This window comes from Sprattus sprattus (assembly GCF_963457725.1).
Source record: "Sprattus sprattus genome assembly, chromosome: 19".
Taxonomy (NCBI): Eukaryota; Metazoa; Chordata; class Actinopteri; order Clupeiformes; family Clupeidae; genus Sprattus; species Sprattus sprattus.
Genome location: NC_137917.1, coordinates 15,388,492 through 15,405,312, shown reverse-complemented (window position 1 = coordinate 15,405,312; position 16,821 = coordinate 15,388,492). Strand labels below are relative to the sequence as shown.

General features: G+C 42.9%; 1 protein-coding gene across 1 annotated transcript in view; it reads right to left on the bottom strand.

Moving 5' to 3' along the window:
* grik3 (glutamate ionotropic receptor kainate type subunit 3) overlaps window positions 1-16,821 on the bottom strand; it is a gene marked incomplete at its 3' end in the record, with an annotated part of 109,096 nt that overhangs the window by 12,316 nt on the left and 79,959 nt on the right. The window contains exons 9-12 of the mRNA XM_080858627.1: window positions 16,019-16,132; window positions 12,064-12,267; window positions 4,770-4,993; window positions 559-677 (exon numbers count right to left, since the gene is read on the bottom strand). Coding sequence (XP_080714753.1) covers window positions 559-677; window positions 4,770-4,993; window positions 12,064-12,267; window positions 16,019-16,132 — 661 coding nt within the window. The remainder of the gene's footprint in view (window positions 1-558; window positions 678-4,769; window positions 4,994-12,063; window positions 12,268-16,018; window positions 16,133-16,821) is intronic.

The window sequence follows — 16,821 nt, the reverse complement described above, 5'->3', positions numbered from 1 at the left end:
TCAAGATGCTTTTCTAAATGACAGCGGTAGCGGGCTTCTGTAGTTCAGTCTGCTCATGAAAGGGACGAGTATCTTCAAACTTCAACCGGGCGTCGGCCCATGCCGGTAAAGAGCCACTCTCCCCTGTCACTACACTTTGATCCACGCCATAACCTCTTTTGGCCGTGACATGAAAGCAAGGTCTCTGGCGGATCCCGGCCACAGTTTATAAGGAAACAAAATAAACCACCACCACTGCCGCCATGTCTCCCCTCCCACCCAGTGAGAGTGTGACAGGTGTCTGACACCTTCCTCACTGTCACAATGACAATATCATCTTTTGTCACGGAAGACTTAGTTTCACTTGTTCATGACAGACAGGTTTTGTAGAAGAAAGAAAGAAGGACAGACAGAAAGAATGAAAGGGTGGTTAAAAAAGGCAGAGGTAAAATGAAAACCCTTGTAGCTGTCAGCAGGTGGGTTTTTTGAGACAGCGCAGAGGAGACAGAGTGAGAGAGAGGGAGAGACAGATGAATAGATAGAGAGAGGACAGAACAGACATCCATCTATGTTCCATACCTTGCTGCATGAGGGAACCCACACCGAACCAGAAGCTGTTGAGTAGGGTAAAGTTGTTCTCCACCACATCAGAACCAGGGTTGCAGGGATGGGCATCGTACCACTCGTACGGGCTGAACCTGAGGAGATCATACAGCCATGCAGGATGAGCACAAGACCAGATTATGACAGTTACCACTACTGGAACATAAATGGGTAGGTCAAAGTAAATCTCACACAGTTCCTGTAACACTCCAACTCCAGCATATGTACAGTTAAATGCATTACTTAAAAGTGTGCACTACCATTGCACTTACTGTGCACTTACATAATTCCACCATTAACACTATCCCAAATCCTACATCCCTGTTTTGTGAAGTATCAGACTGTCGTTCCTAGTTATTCATTCATCAAAGTTTGGCTCGTGATATATCTACACCGTAGCAAGAAATGCAGAATAACATGAGGCTAATGGGCAAACAAAACAGGGAAAAGTCTCTGATAGGGAATCACGGTGTACTATAAAAGTGTCTGTGTCTGAGATAGACTCTCTAGATGACTGCACACTTAATCCCTTCCTTCAAATCATTCAAATAGGCTGCTATCATACAAGATACAATAACTCAACCAGAGAAGAGGGCCTGATGACGACGCTGAGCCATTACAGACTCAGATTACTACACACAGGACACAGGAATAATATAAACACACACGCACACGCGCACACACACACACACACACACACACACACACACACACACACACACACACACACACACACACACACACACACAAACATATTTATATAATGTATACTTTGTAAATATATAAGTGCTTGACTGAAACCATCAGTTTGTTAATGATGATTACTGATATTCAGTGGTCTGAAAACATGCAACAAATGAGAAGCTAAGCCAATCGTGCACTCATATTGCTACATAACATCACACATATAAACCTATATACTGTATATATAACCTTAGTAACCTTAGTATTGAGGGTTCCATTTTCTATTAAAACTTCTTATAAGTGAATAATTTTTATTATAAATAGTACGGTGTACCTCTTAAATAAGGATTTATTACATATTGCCAACCCTACCCTAAGAGCATCCCCTTAAGTGATTCTTGAACAACAAGTACTAAAATAAGGTTATTTTACTAATTAATTAAGAAATCATTACAATTGCACAACATACACTGAGTGTCAGCATTCAAGAACATTTGCCTGCTCTGTTTCTGCCTTTCTGTGCATCATACCTTAAATCCTATCAGCATACAAATGACTGACATTTCCCCCCCCCAATCACTGTGCTTTTCTGCGTCCAACCGTCTAAAAAAAGGGGAAGCAGCGTATAGCAGAGGAGAGCGGCCACTGCTACTGCTCGCTTTAATGAAGACCAAACATTTGGAGAGAGATGTTGCTCTGCAGTATAGAACCTCCCTGTTGTGCTCCTGATGGAGATACTTAAACTTGTGCTTCTCCAGCCGAGAGCTCTTAAGACTTAGCAGCAGAATGGCTAAGGGAGACAAAAGAAATTAGATGAACTGGAACCTCAGATGTTGGGGTTTCACTTAGTACGTCTCCACTGGCTTAAAGGAAGACACGTATTAACATAATGTGAAATGGTGACTGTATGTGGCTTACAGTATGTGTAAAAAAATAAGGTTGGCTGGGGGAAAATACTTGAATGAAACACTGATTTAATTTGCAGTGTTTCATATTTAAGAGAGGGCCCTGTTCTGCGTGTGATTCTGCAGACTGTGTAAGCTAACATAATACAGAAACACACAGTCTGACTTCAGGGCAGCACATTAAAATTCCATTTATGGCTAAATGAGAGGCATGAATTGAAAAATGGCGTCCCGTGATGACATGCATGCATATAAAATCTCAACCCTCAGCCGGTTCATGTAGCATATTTTCAAAGAGTTTGTGCAGATAAAAAAAGATGTTTTTTCTTTTTTTTGGGGCGGATAAAAAAAAGCCACTTTTACAGGCAGATGGGAAGATAAAACATGTTAAATGTCAGTGCTTTCCTTTGCCTGAAATTAATTTGAATAATTTTCCGAACATGATCAGATTATCCTAATTTATTCAGTGTTTAGCTGCCAGAAGAAAACGAGTAAATGCTTTGGATCCCCTCTTCCTTTCTTTCTTTCTTTCTTTCTTTCAAAAAAGCCCTTTGGTTGGAGAAGGGGGTAAAAAGTCCCAATAAGTCATGCATTCCACACCTCCAGTCTCTGCTTATCAGAATATTGAAGTTTGATGACTTTGGTTCTCCCTTAGCCAAGAAAGAAGTTTAAAAAATTCAAAAATAAATTAAACAAACTTTCTGAAAGACTTGTAATGCAAAGGACTGCAGGTCTCTTAACAGGACATTCATTTCCACTCGCCTAGTCATTGGTGATATTCAACTACTGCAAACAGAAAAGCCAATATTTCACAAAGACCAGGAGTGTAATTAAAAATATAGATAGAAATATAGAACAGGGAGAGAGAGAGAGAGAGAGATAGAAAGAAAGAGAGAGAGAGAGAGAGAGAGTGCTTGTCTATTTTGTCTGTCTCCTCAGTCAGACACACCTGAAGCTGCAACTTCCTGAAAATTGAATCTTGGCCAGAGTGTTGGTATTTCAGGAGATAAGAATAGAGGGATGGGGAAGAGAGAGAGAGAGAGAGAGAGAGAGAGAGAGAGAGAGAGAGAGAGAGAGAGAGAGAGATAGAGAGAGAGAGAGAGAGATAAAAAACTGTCCATTATTACACACCTGCTGGAGCGTAAGAGCTTATCCACACTAGTGAGGTATTGGAGTCTTAAATTTTAATCTGTATTCCGCTCCCTATTTTTATCTGTTTGAAATTTCTAATGTACAATTCCCAGGGTATGGGCAGTTTATTGAAGCATTGCCAAAAGTCATACCCAGCACCTTTCAGTTACACCCCTAAATAGTGAACCTTGGTTTCGAGAGGCACCGATAGAACCACCTCATGCAGGATACAAGAGCATTTCATCACATTTAGCACTCAGACAGTTATGATTTATTTCTCTCTTTCACAGACACAGAGGCACGAGTAGATTCTGCGTGTCACTGACCTGCAGTCATGGGCAGGGGAAGGCGTGGGGTGGGGGTAAAATATGGGCCCTGAGCCTGGAAACACATATTTCTCTTCCCCTTCTACTGTGATTGCTCACTGAGAAACAACACAGTGACCTCTAAGCAAGCGACTAAAGGTTATGTCTTAATACACGGAACAGGAAGTAGACAACTCAGAAGACTGATGGCATATTCAAGACCAACAAACACTCTGATGACTGACTGACTGACTGACGGTTTAGTCCACCTGACACAAGCACTCTAAATGTATGACACCCAGCAGGTAAAAGAGAAAAAAGCAAGCGAGAGATGGAATGAGAGAGAAAGACAGAGAAAGAGAATAAGAGAGAGATAGAAAAGATATTATCTTAATTCTTATAAAAACCTTTGCCCTTGGCTTGTTAAATCTGCTTTACAAGAGTCGTGAAACTCGGTATGCCTGTATACTCAAAGGCCGTATTTATGTGGTGAATATGTTCACAAATAGGCAGTTTTACAAATTTAGGGCGCCGTTATCACCTGCTGTAAAGGCCCATTGTTTAAGACAGCAGTCTCTGAAATTACCTCTGCTATGGTTGATGGGCCTCGGCTGCCAGCGTGATCTGATTTCTCACTTGTGTCTTTTCAGTGGGCGCTGAAAAGATGGGAGAGTGAGCATCTCTGAGATGATGAGTAGCCTGCAGCTGTGTCATCTCCACAGACAGAATCCCACCAAAGACTCATTCCCTCAAAGCTCGCTCGAGAACCACTCAAAGGTTTAGGGCCTTTATTCATTTTAAACAATGACCACCTGGAGGGAGGTAGAGAGAGGGCGCTTGCAAACCCGTTCTTTTTTATTTCATTTTCTTTTTTTTTTTAAAGGAAAACACTTCAACATTTGGAAGAGAGAATGACTGAAATGGTTTTAAATTGGGTGTGTATGTGTGTGTGTGTTAGTGTGTGTGTGTGTGTGTGTGTGTTTGTGTGTGTGTGTGTGTGTGTGTGTGTGTATGTGTGTGTGTGTGTGTGTGTGCAAACGTGTTAGTGTGAATGTGTTTGATGTTTTATTAAGCACCTTTGATTTCAAAATGATTTCCAAAGCAATGAAATTGTTATTTTTTGTTCTTTCTACTGTATGTTGTCCATGCCTGCCTGTCTCACCTTGCGATGACGAATAAGACACAGCTCACTCCCAGGTACGCCAGCAGAATATAGACCCAGATGTCGGGGGTCATGGGGTTGAGGAAGGAGAAGAAGCCGTTGTTGGTGTTGTTGGGCTTGCGGTAAAGGATGCTGATGCCCATATTGAGGAAAGGCTTGGAGAAATCGACGACTTTTTCTCGCAGGTAGGTGATGGTGAGAGGGGCCACGGCCAGGTCAGCTTTCTAAAGGCCAAGGGAGAGAAGAAAACACACAAGACAGATTCACTCAGTTGCGAAGCCGAACCTTTCAGACTTAGCTGCCTCTCTCCCTCTGCCCGTATCTCACAACAATGCCTGAGAACATTTATTTTGCCCTCCAGAATGTTCTACTGGTGTGAAGAGTAAACTGTTATTATGTGGGCTGTGAAATGTGTTTCAAAGTAACATTTAAAAACAAATCCACTTTCACTGAATAACCACCCTCTTCTCCCCAAGTACACAGTCAAAGCTGTGAATAATAGTTTATTTTTAAGCATGATGAGACCTCAGTGAAAAATATGTGCTGATTGTTTGACATACAGTTCAGCAATAAAACTGACGTTTTACTCACACACATCAGCCTTTACTCTCCATTATTTGTCTGCAAGGTACTGCTGCAGGCTTGCCCACATCAACAGTTCGAGGCATGTACCAGCTTGTGATTACTTTATATGGAGAACAGGCATTTTTGTGGTTAAATATCTCGGTTGTTAAATGTGCGGAGTGTATGGAAAGACGATGAAATTAAGTCAGGGCAACTTTGAGACGTCCTTGAAGAAATGTGAAGTAAAAAAAGTAAGGCTGGGGGGTAACGTGGGGGTGAGTCGCCGTGGGAGAAAGGCACCCAAGTCAGCCAAGACCTGCGGAGCTTTCTCCAAGTTGATTGTCCTAAGGTGGTACACTCAGTGACACGGCTGGCCTGCTTTCCTGTCTCTCTACTGAGTTCACCCTCTGTATGGTATCAAAGAAAGAAAGCGAGAGAGAGAGAGAAAGAAAGAGAGGAAAAGAAACAGAGAGAGAGAGTAAAAGAGGAAAGCGAGCAAAAGAGAGAGAGAGAGAGAGAGAGAGAGAGAGACGGAGAGAGAAAGTAGAAAACGAAACCTTCTGCTATGATTTTCAGGTGAAGGGGAAGCTTTTCACCTGCCTGTGTCTGGCTGCATATTTAGAAGGTCACCATTAACATGGCCTCCCCCTGCTTCCCCTGTCTCCAGGGTTGGACACCAGGTTAATGAAACCAGCTGCCAAGCCCACGCCTGACCGCCTCCTTCCTTCCCCTAACATGATGGAAGTCACCAAGGAGCTCAGACCTCCTGCTCCTCAAGGGACACGAATGCAGACACAAGCACAAGCACACACACACACACACACACACACACACACACACACACACACACACACACACACACACACACACACACACACACACACATGCAGGCTACAAGCACACTGCTCCATTCTAAGAACAACAATAAAGAAAGCAGCTTTTCAGAACATCGCAAATCAGCACTTTTGGTTGATATATATATTTATTTAAATATATGCTTATTTATTTTTTGCATCGACTCAGTACAAGTCTGTCACTCCACTTGCTCAAAGTTCTTTGACCCGCTGTTTCAATAAAACGCGCTGCAGAAGCAATTTGAGAGCAAACTTCCTTGTACACTATTAGGTCCTGTTTATTCACCCCAGCACTCCTCATAATGAAAACACTGCAACATGACAACCCCTTAAGATCATGGGAGTGTTGGGAAGATGGATACTGCTGCATTTAGAGCTGAATCTGCCCTCCACCCCAGCTCTCTCTCTCATCACCACATCACATATCCAAGGCGACACAACGTGGTCAGAGAACCATCTGATATCACATCAAATATTTACATTCACAGCACAAACACTCTCTGTCTCACAGGCCACGGTCCAGGACTAGTTTACCCATATAGAAAACAATTTCATAGAATGAATATATTATATAGTATATAACAATATATACAATGAAAGTGTTTTAACTCACATCATTATTGTCTCTTTCATATACAGTAACATTGAACAAATATATGAAATATATATACGTATAAGGACCTGCACTGCAGGTTAAAGGGTATTATGGAATGATTTATATGTATATGCATATGTATATGTATATGTTTATGTTTATGTATATGTATATGTATATGTATATGTATATGTATATGTATATGTATATGTATATGTTTATGTTTATGTTTATGTTTATGTATATGTTTATGTTTATGTTTATGTATATGTTTATGTATACGTATATGTATATGTACATGCCAGCTGTTTAATATAGATTCATCATGCAAACATTGTTCATGACTAGTGTTTTTGCAGACCTTTTACCAAATGGGTAGGCCTAGGTTATAGTATATGGATCTATAGGCTACATTCATTATTCTGAATAACACCCCATAGATGCAAATGTATCTGTTCATTTTCTTACGCCCCTTAAGAACTACAGGTTGTTTTTAACGTTCTATATAAATACATTTGTCTTGCCTTGACTTAACTCTGCATCTTATTCGTATTCCGTACACATACAAAAATGTTCAGTTCTGTTTCATATGTATAATGTGACGAAGTGAAATATGCAACGTCACTAAACCAATAAAATAAAAGCAAAATTTAAATTAATATGGGATTTGTGTCAAAGGCTTACCTAAGGCGACACACCCACACACTTCCACTCACTATGATGAGCTCGTGCCCTGTCTAGGCAAACAGTCTGTATGGATGGTCCACACCATATTCCCAATATTCACAGCGTTTTCCCCCCAACTGTGAGCCACATGCCTCGTTACTGTTTCAGCCTCACAGTGGCTATTTTTGCACACCTGATGGTATAGCGTGCCTAACATCCATCTGTTCGCCTTCTGGTATACATATCGTATAATATCCAACAATTTTGAATAATCATGGAAATAATTCTTGACTGTGTGAGCACCATGTTCTCTCGATTACAGCAATATTAAAGCAGCAGTCGAATCAGCAAAGGCGTGGGCACCAGGAATGCCAGGCTCTCGCAACCGCAAATAAAAAGGCTTTTCATTAAAGTATTCTCCTAAGTCCAAAGCGCAGCTGCTATCTAAATACACAGACAATGAAAGCGCGATACTCCGTAACCTTCCCGTGTAACTGTCTGGGCAAAAGATTAATTACCGTGACAAAAACAAATGATGTGCTAAGCCAGCTATTAATACTGGCGTTGTGGCATGATTAATGGGATCATCTATTGTGACTGAATCTGGTTGAACAAGGCTGCTTGCATCGTTTGGTGTTTTCCTTCACAGCGCCCTTTGGCTTGGGCGAGGGCTTTGTGAGTACACAGGGAAGAAAGGAAAGGGCGCCCGGGCCGCCTGACACAAAGGCCCTGAGCACCACTAATTAGCCGTGCTACACATGCTGCTGCCTACGCCACCCATTCAAGGGCTTTACAAACAGTGCCCTCATACAGAGAGTGGTAACGCCTCTCATACCCACCCACAAACACACATACACATATATGCCCGCATACACACACAAACACATGCCTGCACACACATATACACAAACACACACACACACACTCACACACACACAATGCATAAGTCAACACCTAAACACCTGTGCTCATGCACAAACTCACACACACACACACACACACACACACACACACACACACACACACACACACACACACACACACACACACAAACACCCACACACACACACACACACACACACACACACAATGCATAAGTCAACACCTAAACACCCGTGCTCATGCACAAACTCACACACACACACAAACACATACACACACACACACACACACACACACATACACACACACACACACACACACACACACACACACACAATGCTCAGGCTTGTCCTTCTTGCATCCACGCCACGCGCCCTCACTCTCAATTTGGTCCTGTGTTTGACATAGCTAGCTGACCTACAAAGACTGAATGCCGAGATCTGACTTATTTTCAATAAACCCCGCAAAAGTGCGTGTGCCGCCGTTAAATAGATGTGCTAGGGCAAAGGCGTTTTGTAATTCAGTAATGAAACTATGATTTATGGCGACTGGCGGGGTGACAGGTTTGAATGTATGGCCCTGTGATTTAGGGCCACTTTATCAGCACAAAACAACCAGGGGCCGGTTTGTTTACTTGTTGTCTTCCTTAAACCCGTGAACCCTGACTGGATGACCCCCTTGCTGACGCTCACCTATCGCCTGGGCCCACTGTGAGGAAGTAATGAAAATTCTTTAAGGGTTAATAAACAGCCTTGATGGAAATAAATGGAACCGATAAATATCTTTGACAGTGTCCATTAATAACTGCTCCCCCTCCACCACCTCCAATCGCTCTCTTTTTTGGGGTCTGAAGTGGAGAGTGGAAAGCAGACGAATCTCTGTTTGCCGTTTCTTTACTTTAAATAGATGCCTGTGTCACTATGCTCACAGTCGTTGTGCTGCAGCCACTTTTGGAAAATTGGATCAATTGATGGTAAAGATATTAAAGCTGTGCATTTTAAAGATAAACACAGAGAGAAAACTCTTTTAAAAAAAGTGAAATAATCTAGTTATTTCATTTTAAGTCAGCACAATAGCCCTGGGCAATGACGGGAAATGGCATTCCGAGGGAAAAATCAGCGGCCAAATCCCTGCAAACATAAATCCCCCTTTGGAGATAACGATTCAGGTTTACTCACATCAAAATGGCCTATCTATCCAAGCTTCTCCCTGCAATCGGGGGTCAGCTCTCTGAGTCTCCTTCTGGATTTGCTTTTCAGCTCTGTTGATTAACGATGGCCTTATCTAACGCTAACCGTGCAGAGAGAGGCGCTGGGGCACAAAATGGAGCCTCTAAAATACACAGACTGCACCTTCGATACCACAGCTGTAATTTGATAAGGACCAAGAAAACGTGTGACTGTGCTCACACCAAACAGAAGGCCAAGACAAAGTAATTTTAACAATCAGACGCTAGTGTCATGTGGATTGAAATTGGGGCAGGGTGGTGACTGGTGGGTTTGAAGGGGTGTCCGTGGGTATAAACACTTCAAATCTCTTAGCCGTCACAGATAAGTCCTGGGAAATGCTCCAAACAGCTGCCATATTGCACTCACAGTCTGCATGGAATATTAATCTACCAAGCAAAAGAGCCAAGCAGCCATGTGAACTCTCGTGTGTGTGTGTCTGTGTGTGTGTTTTCAAGACATATCTGGGTCTCAAAGCTGAGAAATGTAGGGTAGAACCATCCCTTCGTCTCTTGAACATGCAGAGAGGAAGCAGAGTTAGGCAACACTGCAGTGATAATGAGAAATGACAGCCTCCTAGGTGTTTGCATGTCCTCTGAGAATATTACACATACAAACATTGTTGTTTTCTCAACATTGATTGTGTTGCCAATAGCCTTCATATTTCCACTTTACACCAAAATAACAGCTGTGTGGTATTACAGGAATGTGGTCACGGACCAACGTTAGACGCGAGAGGGAGGGATGCATTTCAGATGCTCAGTCCCTCAGGAGACAAATAAAATATGATTGAACTGCATTTAGCTCTACTGTCAGATAAAGGGACACCACTTCCTGTAAGGAAAAGAACAAATCGGAGAGTTCCTAAATATTCATGGATGCTGGTCGTCAAGGCGCTGCCTGGGACTCCCAATGATAACAGCAATGATAACAGCACTTCCATGATTGCAAAGAGAACCTCGTAAAACCGTAAGATGCCTCTGGGCAGACTCTCTTAGGTGGTTACAGAGATTGAATGAGATAGCTGCCTAGTTTACGGTGGCCGTTGAAATAAAAAAGAAAATAAGGAGAAAGACAGAGAGAGAAAGCGAGAGGGGAAAACAGTGCATATATTTTCATATAGTTTTGATTTTTCATGGCGCAATCCCTTTGTCTCAAGGTGACTGTTATCACGCTGGATCTGGCCAAAGCTTTGGGGAAGATTAAGTGCTCAGGCAATGCCTTTCCTCTCCTAACCTTTATAGCGCCTATCCATTGACTCCGACCACATGACTCCCTCCACTAAATGCCACTTAAGCTATTACAACTTTCTCATCCGAGCCTGCCTCTGACCCTGAAAGGTGAGGACAGGGAAAGGGCGATGGGATGAAAGCCACTTCTCAATTGCCAGCAAAGCACCATCGCCCGTCCTCAAAGTGAGGATCCCGGCTTCCGCAGGACACCTGTGTTGGAGCACTCTGCTGAGAGGGTGGTAGGCCCATGGGTGGGTGTGCATGTGTGTGTGTGCGTGTGTGCGTGTGTGCGTGTGTGTGTGTGTGTGTGTGTGTGTGTGTGTGTGTGTGTGTGTGTGCGTGTGTGTGTGTGTGTGTGTGTTTGTGTACGTGTGTGTGTACGTGTGTGTGCGCGTGAGTGTGTAGGAGGTTTGTTTTTCGCTGGCTCAGTACAAATGTTTAACTGTGTACTTGCTGTGATAGCACTTGCTAATACCTTGTCTGAGCGTATTGACTCCTTGCTAACTTTACTGCCCTGCGAGTGTAGCATCCACAATTTAACTCATGGCTCTGCCACTGGAAATCTGGTCTGCACTAACAGCAGTGCACTTAGAGGTACATTAAATTACTGCACGAGGAGCAGCTAGTTTGATTTGCAGAAATGCACCCACAGCAGGTGCGCTAATAGACTGGCAGCAGCTGAATGGATGTGGAGAAGTCACAGTGATAATAATCCCTCTAGTTACTTCAGTTGTGTACAGAACTCGGGCTCCTCTGCGTCGCCTGCCAAGCCCTCTGTATTTCACCGATCCATGTTTTCGCTTTCATTCTTTCATGTCTGTCACTGTTTCAGACAAGCTTGCTCAACACAGAAATGTTCTTGAAAGGAAATATGTCTCATGAATTACCTCAACAGATCTGATCGGTACAAAAGCAAAGTGATTTTAAAACTACCTTTAGCAGAGTGAGGCTGTGTGATAAGTATATGGTATGAAATAAAGATCTCTTCTGGTTCCCTTTGAAATTACCCCCATAAATGAAGTAGCTTTGCCACATGAGTTCTGGGTACATTATGAGGTTGTCTACCACCTACCACATACTGAGGAGAGACTAAGGGAACCTTTTTTCCCAAACTAATCACACTGTCAGGAAACAAAATGAAAGTGAGGATAAGTATATTTCGAGGAACTGTTTCCGTGGTAACACCAGAACCAGGGCCGATTTCTGTGTTGTGGAGTGGGTAAAGTGTAGTCGTGGGGACCCATTTCTGTCACAGGTCGTTCAAGCAGTACTCACATGCTCCATTAGTTCTCGGATCAGGCCGTTCCACTGGCTCTTGTCGTCCTGCGAGCCGTACTTCCCGTCCGGCACCAGGCGGATCTCGTAGGTGAAGCCCAGGATGCTAGCCAGCTCCTTGAGCAGGTCGATGCAGAAGCCCTCGAACCGGTCGTTGCCAACGAGTGCCCTGTCAGACTTCTTAAGCATGACGTATGGCTCCTCCTGCTCAGACAGAGAACATCAAATGAGCGACCGTGTTGAGCTAAGCTCTTTCGCTCCGTTTGAACACGCACACCTAATTTAGGTAAAGTGATTCCTGCTGTTAGCGCACAGTGTCACTTAACGCAAGGCGACAGCTGATTCAAACGCCATGCATCAACACAAAAAATTTAGAAAAGATGTCATTAGGAGAGGTTGCATTTGTCAGCTTTTAGCAAATGTGTTCCACTCTAAAACAATTATAAATGATCACTTTATAAGAACTATTTATGATGCACAGGTGTAGAAGTGTCCCCTGTCTTGACTGCAGCCCATGTAATGGTTTCAATGAGAAAGGAACCAACAACACAATAAATACATACAGTAAACAATTGCCATGACGACCATTTACACAAGGGTTTATGAGTAATGTTAAATAATTCCTGAGAGAAAACGGTATCTGCTCTCTTTGAACATTTGTTTGTGCCTGTCTGTTGTGCCATATGGAGAGGGTTTGCTTTGTTGGAAATAATCCATTGGCCGACTTGCTCTGGTATGCTCAATTGAGCTCGGAAAAGTACTTGAAAGGGAACAGAAAGCATTTGTTAACAAATTCTGCTTTTAATCATGTGTTCTGTCAGAATTTGTTCTTTTTTTATGGTGCATGATGCAACCATTGATGATGGGATCTCGTGATGAGGCCCGGTGTGCATCTCGTGCATTTTACGATCAGGACACTGTCAAAGCTTTATGGCGGTGTAATATTTCCTCAAGCAAGTCGTTATTTGGATCATATAAACTCTTGATTAGGAACAGAAGACTGTAATGAAAATGAACACGCTCATAATGTTGTCTTCAAGTCGTCACCAACCATAGTTGGTTGACTGTTCAGGAGGGTCTACTGAGAGCTGGCGAGCTGAAGACATAAATGGTAGACAGTGGGGAAAGGCCTGCGCCTACTCTCATCCCACCTGCGTGTAAAGCCTCCATACAAAATTAGCTAAAACCGCTATCAGTGGAGCCTCTTCAATACATCAGTCTTTTTATTTTTACGAGACTGTGCCACGCTTGCACTTCAGCTATTGTGCCATTTATGGCTTTGAATGAGCAGATATGCGATTTATAGTCCCTTGACGAGGTAATCGATTCCATGGTCAAGGTGACCCCGGCTTTCGACTTGTTTCGCCCAATTCAAGCGTGACAGTGGCACGAAATGGGCAGCTGAGGAGAGGAAGTACTGCAGTCTCAATAACATCCTCGAGGATGTCTGATGGAGCAGTCGGGGGGGGTCGGGGGAGGCAGAGGAGGTGGAGGAGGAGGAGGAGGGGGAGGCAGTGCTTGCAGCCGGCCAGTAAGGGTATGACTGATGTTGTAAGCGTGCGTAATGATGCTCAGCTGAGTTTGGAAATCAATTTCACCGCTGCTCCCCCATCTTGTCCAGTTGCCTTGATAGTAAATGTCCCAGAAGGGTGCCATTTGCATGGCTCTGTCACTGGGGAGCCCAGATTTTAATTTGTCAGGCTCGGCTGTTTTGTCAGGCGACACAGACCCAGCACGGTGTCTTTCAACGGCTGTATATTAAAATACATGTACTGGGACTGCGCATTGTAAATATTCTGAATGTTTAATGCACACAAGCTTTTCAGGAAAGTTTTGTGTAGGGGAGACAGGATTCAAAGTTAGAAAAGACTACTGCTACTCCACTGTACTAGGCTCACTGCACTATACAGAGGTGAAATGACTTACACATGAGGGGAATGATATTTACTTCTGTAACATAATAAGCTGTTGCTTCATCACGATAAAATAAAATGGGACCTTTTGTTCACATATTCTGTAGCATGACAATTGTGCTTAAATTGGCATACAAATTATCAAGCACACAAGTGTTAAAGTGTAGAAAAATGACAATAGAAAATGATTACCAAAATGATCTTTCGCAAGCCTGACAATGGCCTATATACACAACATAATGTCCTCCTCACTACACAATAGTGTAGTTATACATTCATAGACACACTGCACAAATAGATGAGACCTCTGGGGGCTAATGGGCAAAGATAGCGGACCAAGAGAATAAGCATTAAATATCATAATTAAATATCATAATCAGGGCTTTTCATGGAGTCTGATTCAACTGAAAAGCCTGAGAACATTCTGATTTTGCTATTGATGTACGTCAGATTTTGAGATGTCAGTCTTGACGTATTGGGTAATTATGACAAAGGCATTGACAATGTCATAGAAAATGGCCCCCTGATGATTTAAAGAAGGTGTTTACCACGAATAATTATGCACGGACACCTTCAGACATTTGTTAGGCCGACTATTTGCTTTAAATTTAGATAACCTCACAGTGACAGGTTCACACAAAAGAATCTAGAGGGTGCCTTTGAGGTCCTCTGAAAAGGTCTCTGCAGCCAGCTGTTTCACAACTTGACTCTGCGTCTGCCTGACAGTAAATGCAACTCTCCGCCTTGGTAGTGGAAAGGCATTGATTATATCCCTTCTGGACCCCACTCGCTCATAATTACAGCCTAGGCGTTCAATCTCCTCTTAATGATAGTGTTTAGCGTTGTTGATAACTCATGTGTCTGACCAAAATAAACCCGTGAGGGCCGTTCGTTGTCAGCACCCCTGTGACATCTCCCCACAACCCCAAACCTCCCCTTCGACAGGCTAAACTACAGCCCTAAGAGCATCTGCACATGACGGGGGGTTTTGAGGGAGGGGCCACCTGTTTATGCATACTCTCATTGTGACGCTATGAATAATAGGATTTCTTGGCTTTATCTAGTGCGTGACAGTGAGTAGACACATAAATTCCACAAGCATCGATGTAGCAACATCTTTGCGTGTGACTTTATGGGCCCTTATTTCATTGTGTCCGATGGGCAAAGCAACACGCAGACAACACGCATACGCAACAGCAAAGCCTGTCACCTTTGAACTAAAGTAATCGTGTGCCATGTGGGAGCACTGCGCGGACCCACCAATGTCTGTGCATGCTCGTGGTATTAAATTAACAACAAAAAATTGCCAAGTTATTTAACTAACTTCAGTTCATGCACAGTGGACTTTGCTTGTTGCTTTGCTTATTGCCAGTTGCCCATCAATGAAATTAGGGCCTTGAGCATTCATTTTAACAAATTTAGCAATTGTATTTACTGTATGTTGAAATGCACAATGCAATGACAAAGTAGAACAAATTGACATAGTGCATTGATCATGTAGGCTATGTTTTTTTAATAGAGGAAATATTTAGTTCAGTGCATTATCAAGAGTAATTATTCATAAGACTGGGTGTACCAAAGCAGTTGTTCTTTAGCCTATGGACACATGGGTGCACCAAACAGTGAATAATGTGACCTTTTATGCCAGAATGATTAAAGTAAATAATAACTCCAGATACCATAAAGAGGATTCTGCTGAAAACATAATTTCCAAGCTAGTGTAGATGTGAGCAGGGATAATATAAAGGACTGCCCTATAACTGACACACACTGGCTACGCACAAATGCACATGCAAAGACACAGGCTGTTATAAACCTACACATGCAATCCAGCAATCCCCATGTAAAGTGTAATTTCAGATATCCACTATGTTTACACCAGTGTCAGGTATGGGAGAATTTAGTAATTAAGGTCTTGCATTTCTTCTGAAAAAAAACCCAGCCACAGTCTTAAGAGTTGGCTCGTAAAATCAGGCTGCACGTGGAGTGGAGAGGTGTGTTGTGTGTACGTGTCCTTCTCGCTGGGTGCTTCCGTGACCTACCAGGATGGTGGTGATGACCAGCGAGCGGTTGGAGAGCGAGTCTGTGATGTTCATCCCATTCCGCCTGGGGACCTCTGTGATGTTAAGCCCCCCTGATGCACTCCATTTGCCCACCTGAGGGAGACCAAGGTCACATGACTAGACTGTACGGAGAAAAGCCAAATGACCTCTTCCATCACCCAGAGGTCATCTCATTCTCTCTCTCTCTTGCTCTCTCTCTCTCATTCTTTCAAACACTCTCTGTAATTCTCTATCTCTCTCTCTCTGTATCTCTCTATTAGCATCAATGTCAACTCTGCAACATTAGCTGATTGGCTATGTCACCCTTGTGTCTTGGTTGCACTTTGATGGTGTGAAGTGTTTGGGACATTTTTGCATATTTTCACATCTAAGCATTTGAACACACTTCAGTGTCACGGTTGTGCCAGCGCAGGAAGATCAGGAAGATAAAATGGTATGGTGACAGATTGTTTTTTCCTATGTATTATTTTATTTTTCTTTCTGTGCACTGTCAATATTTCAAAAAGTACATTTTCAAAGCTTTCTATGTTAAAACAAGATACTAACATTGCATTTCTGCTTCGTTTATTCTCTGCTGTTGTGTTTTGTTGCTATTCTTGACAGTATGTGCGCTATGCAGCACATTTCAAACAAAGCGTCCATAACCATATCCACAGCTTCTCATAAACAAATGTCAGTACAGCACACAAGCTACCAGCAGGCCAGCTGCAGTTGGACAAAGCAGAAGCTTCAAATTAACTTCAAAAGCTGAAAACACACAAACACCATGACGAGTGATAAGA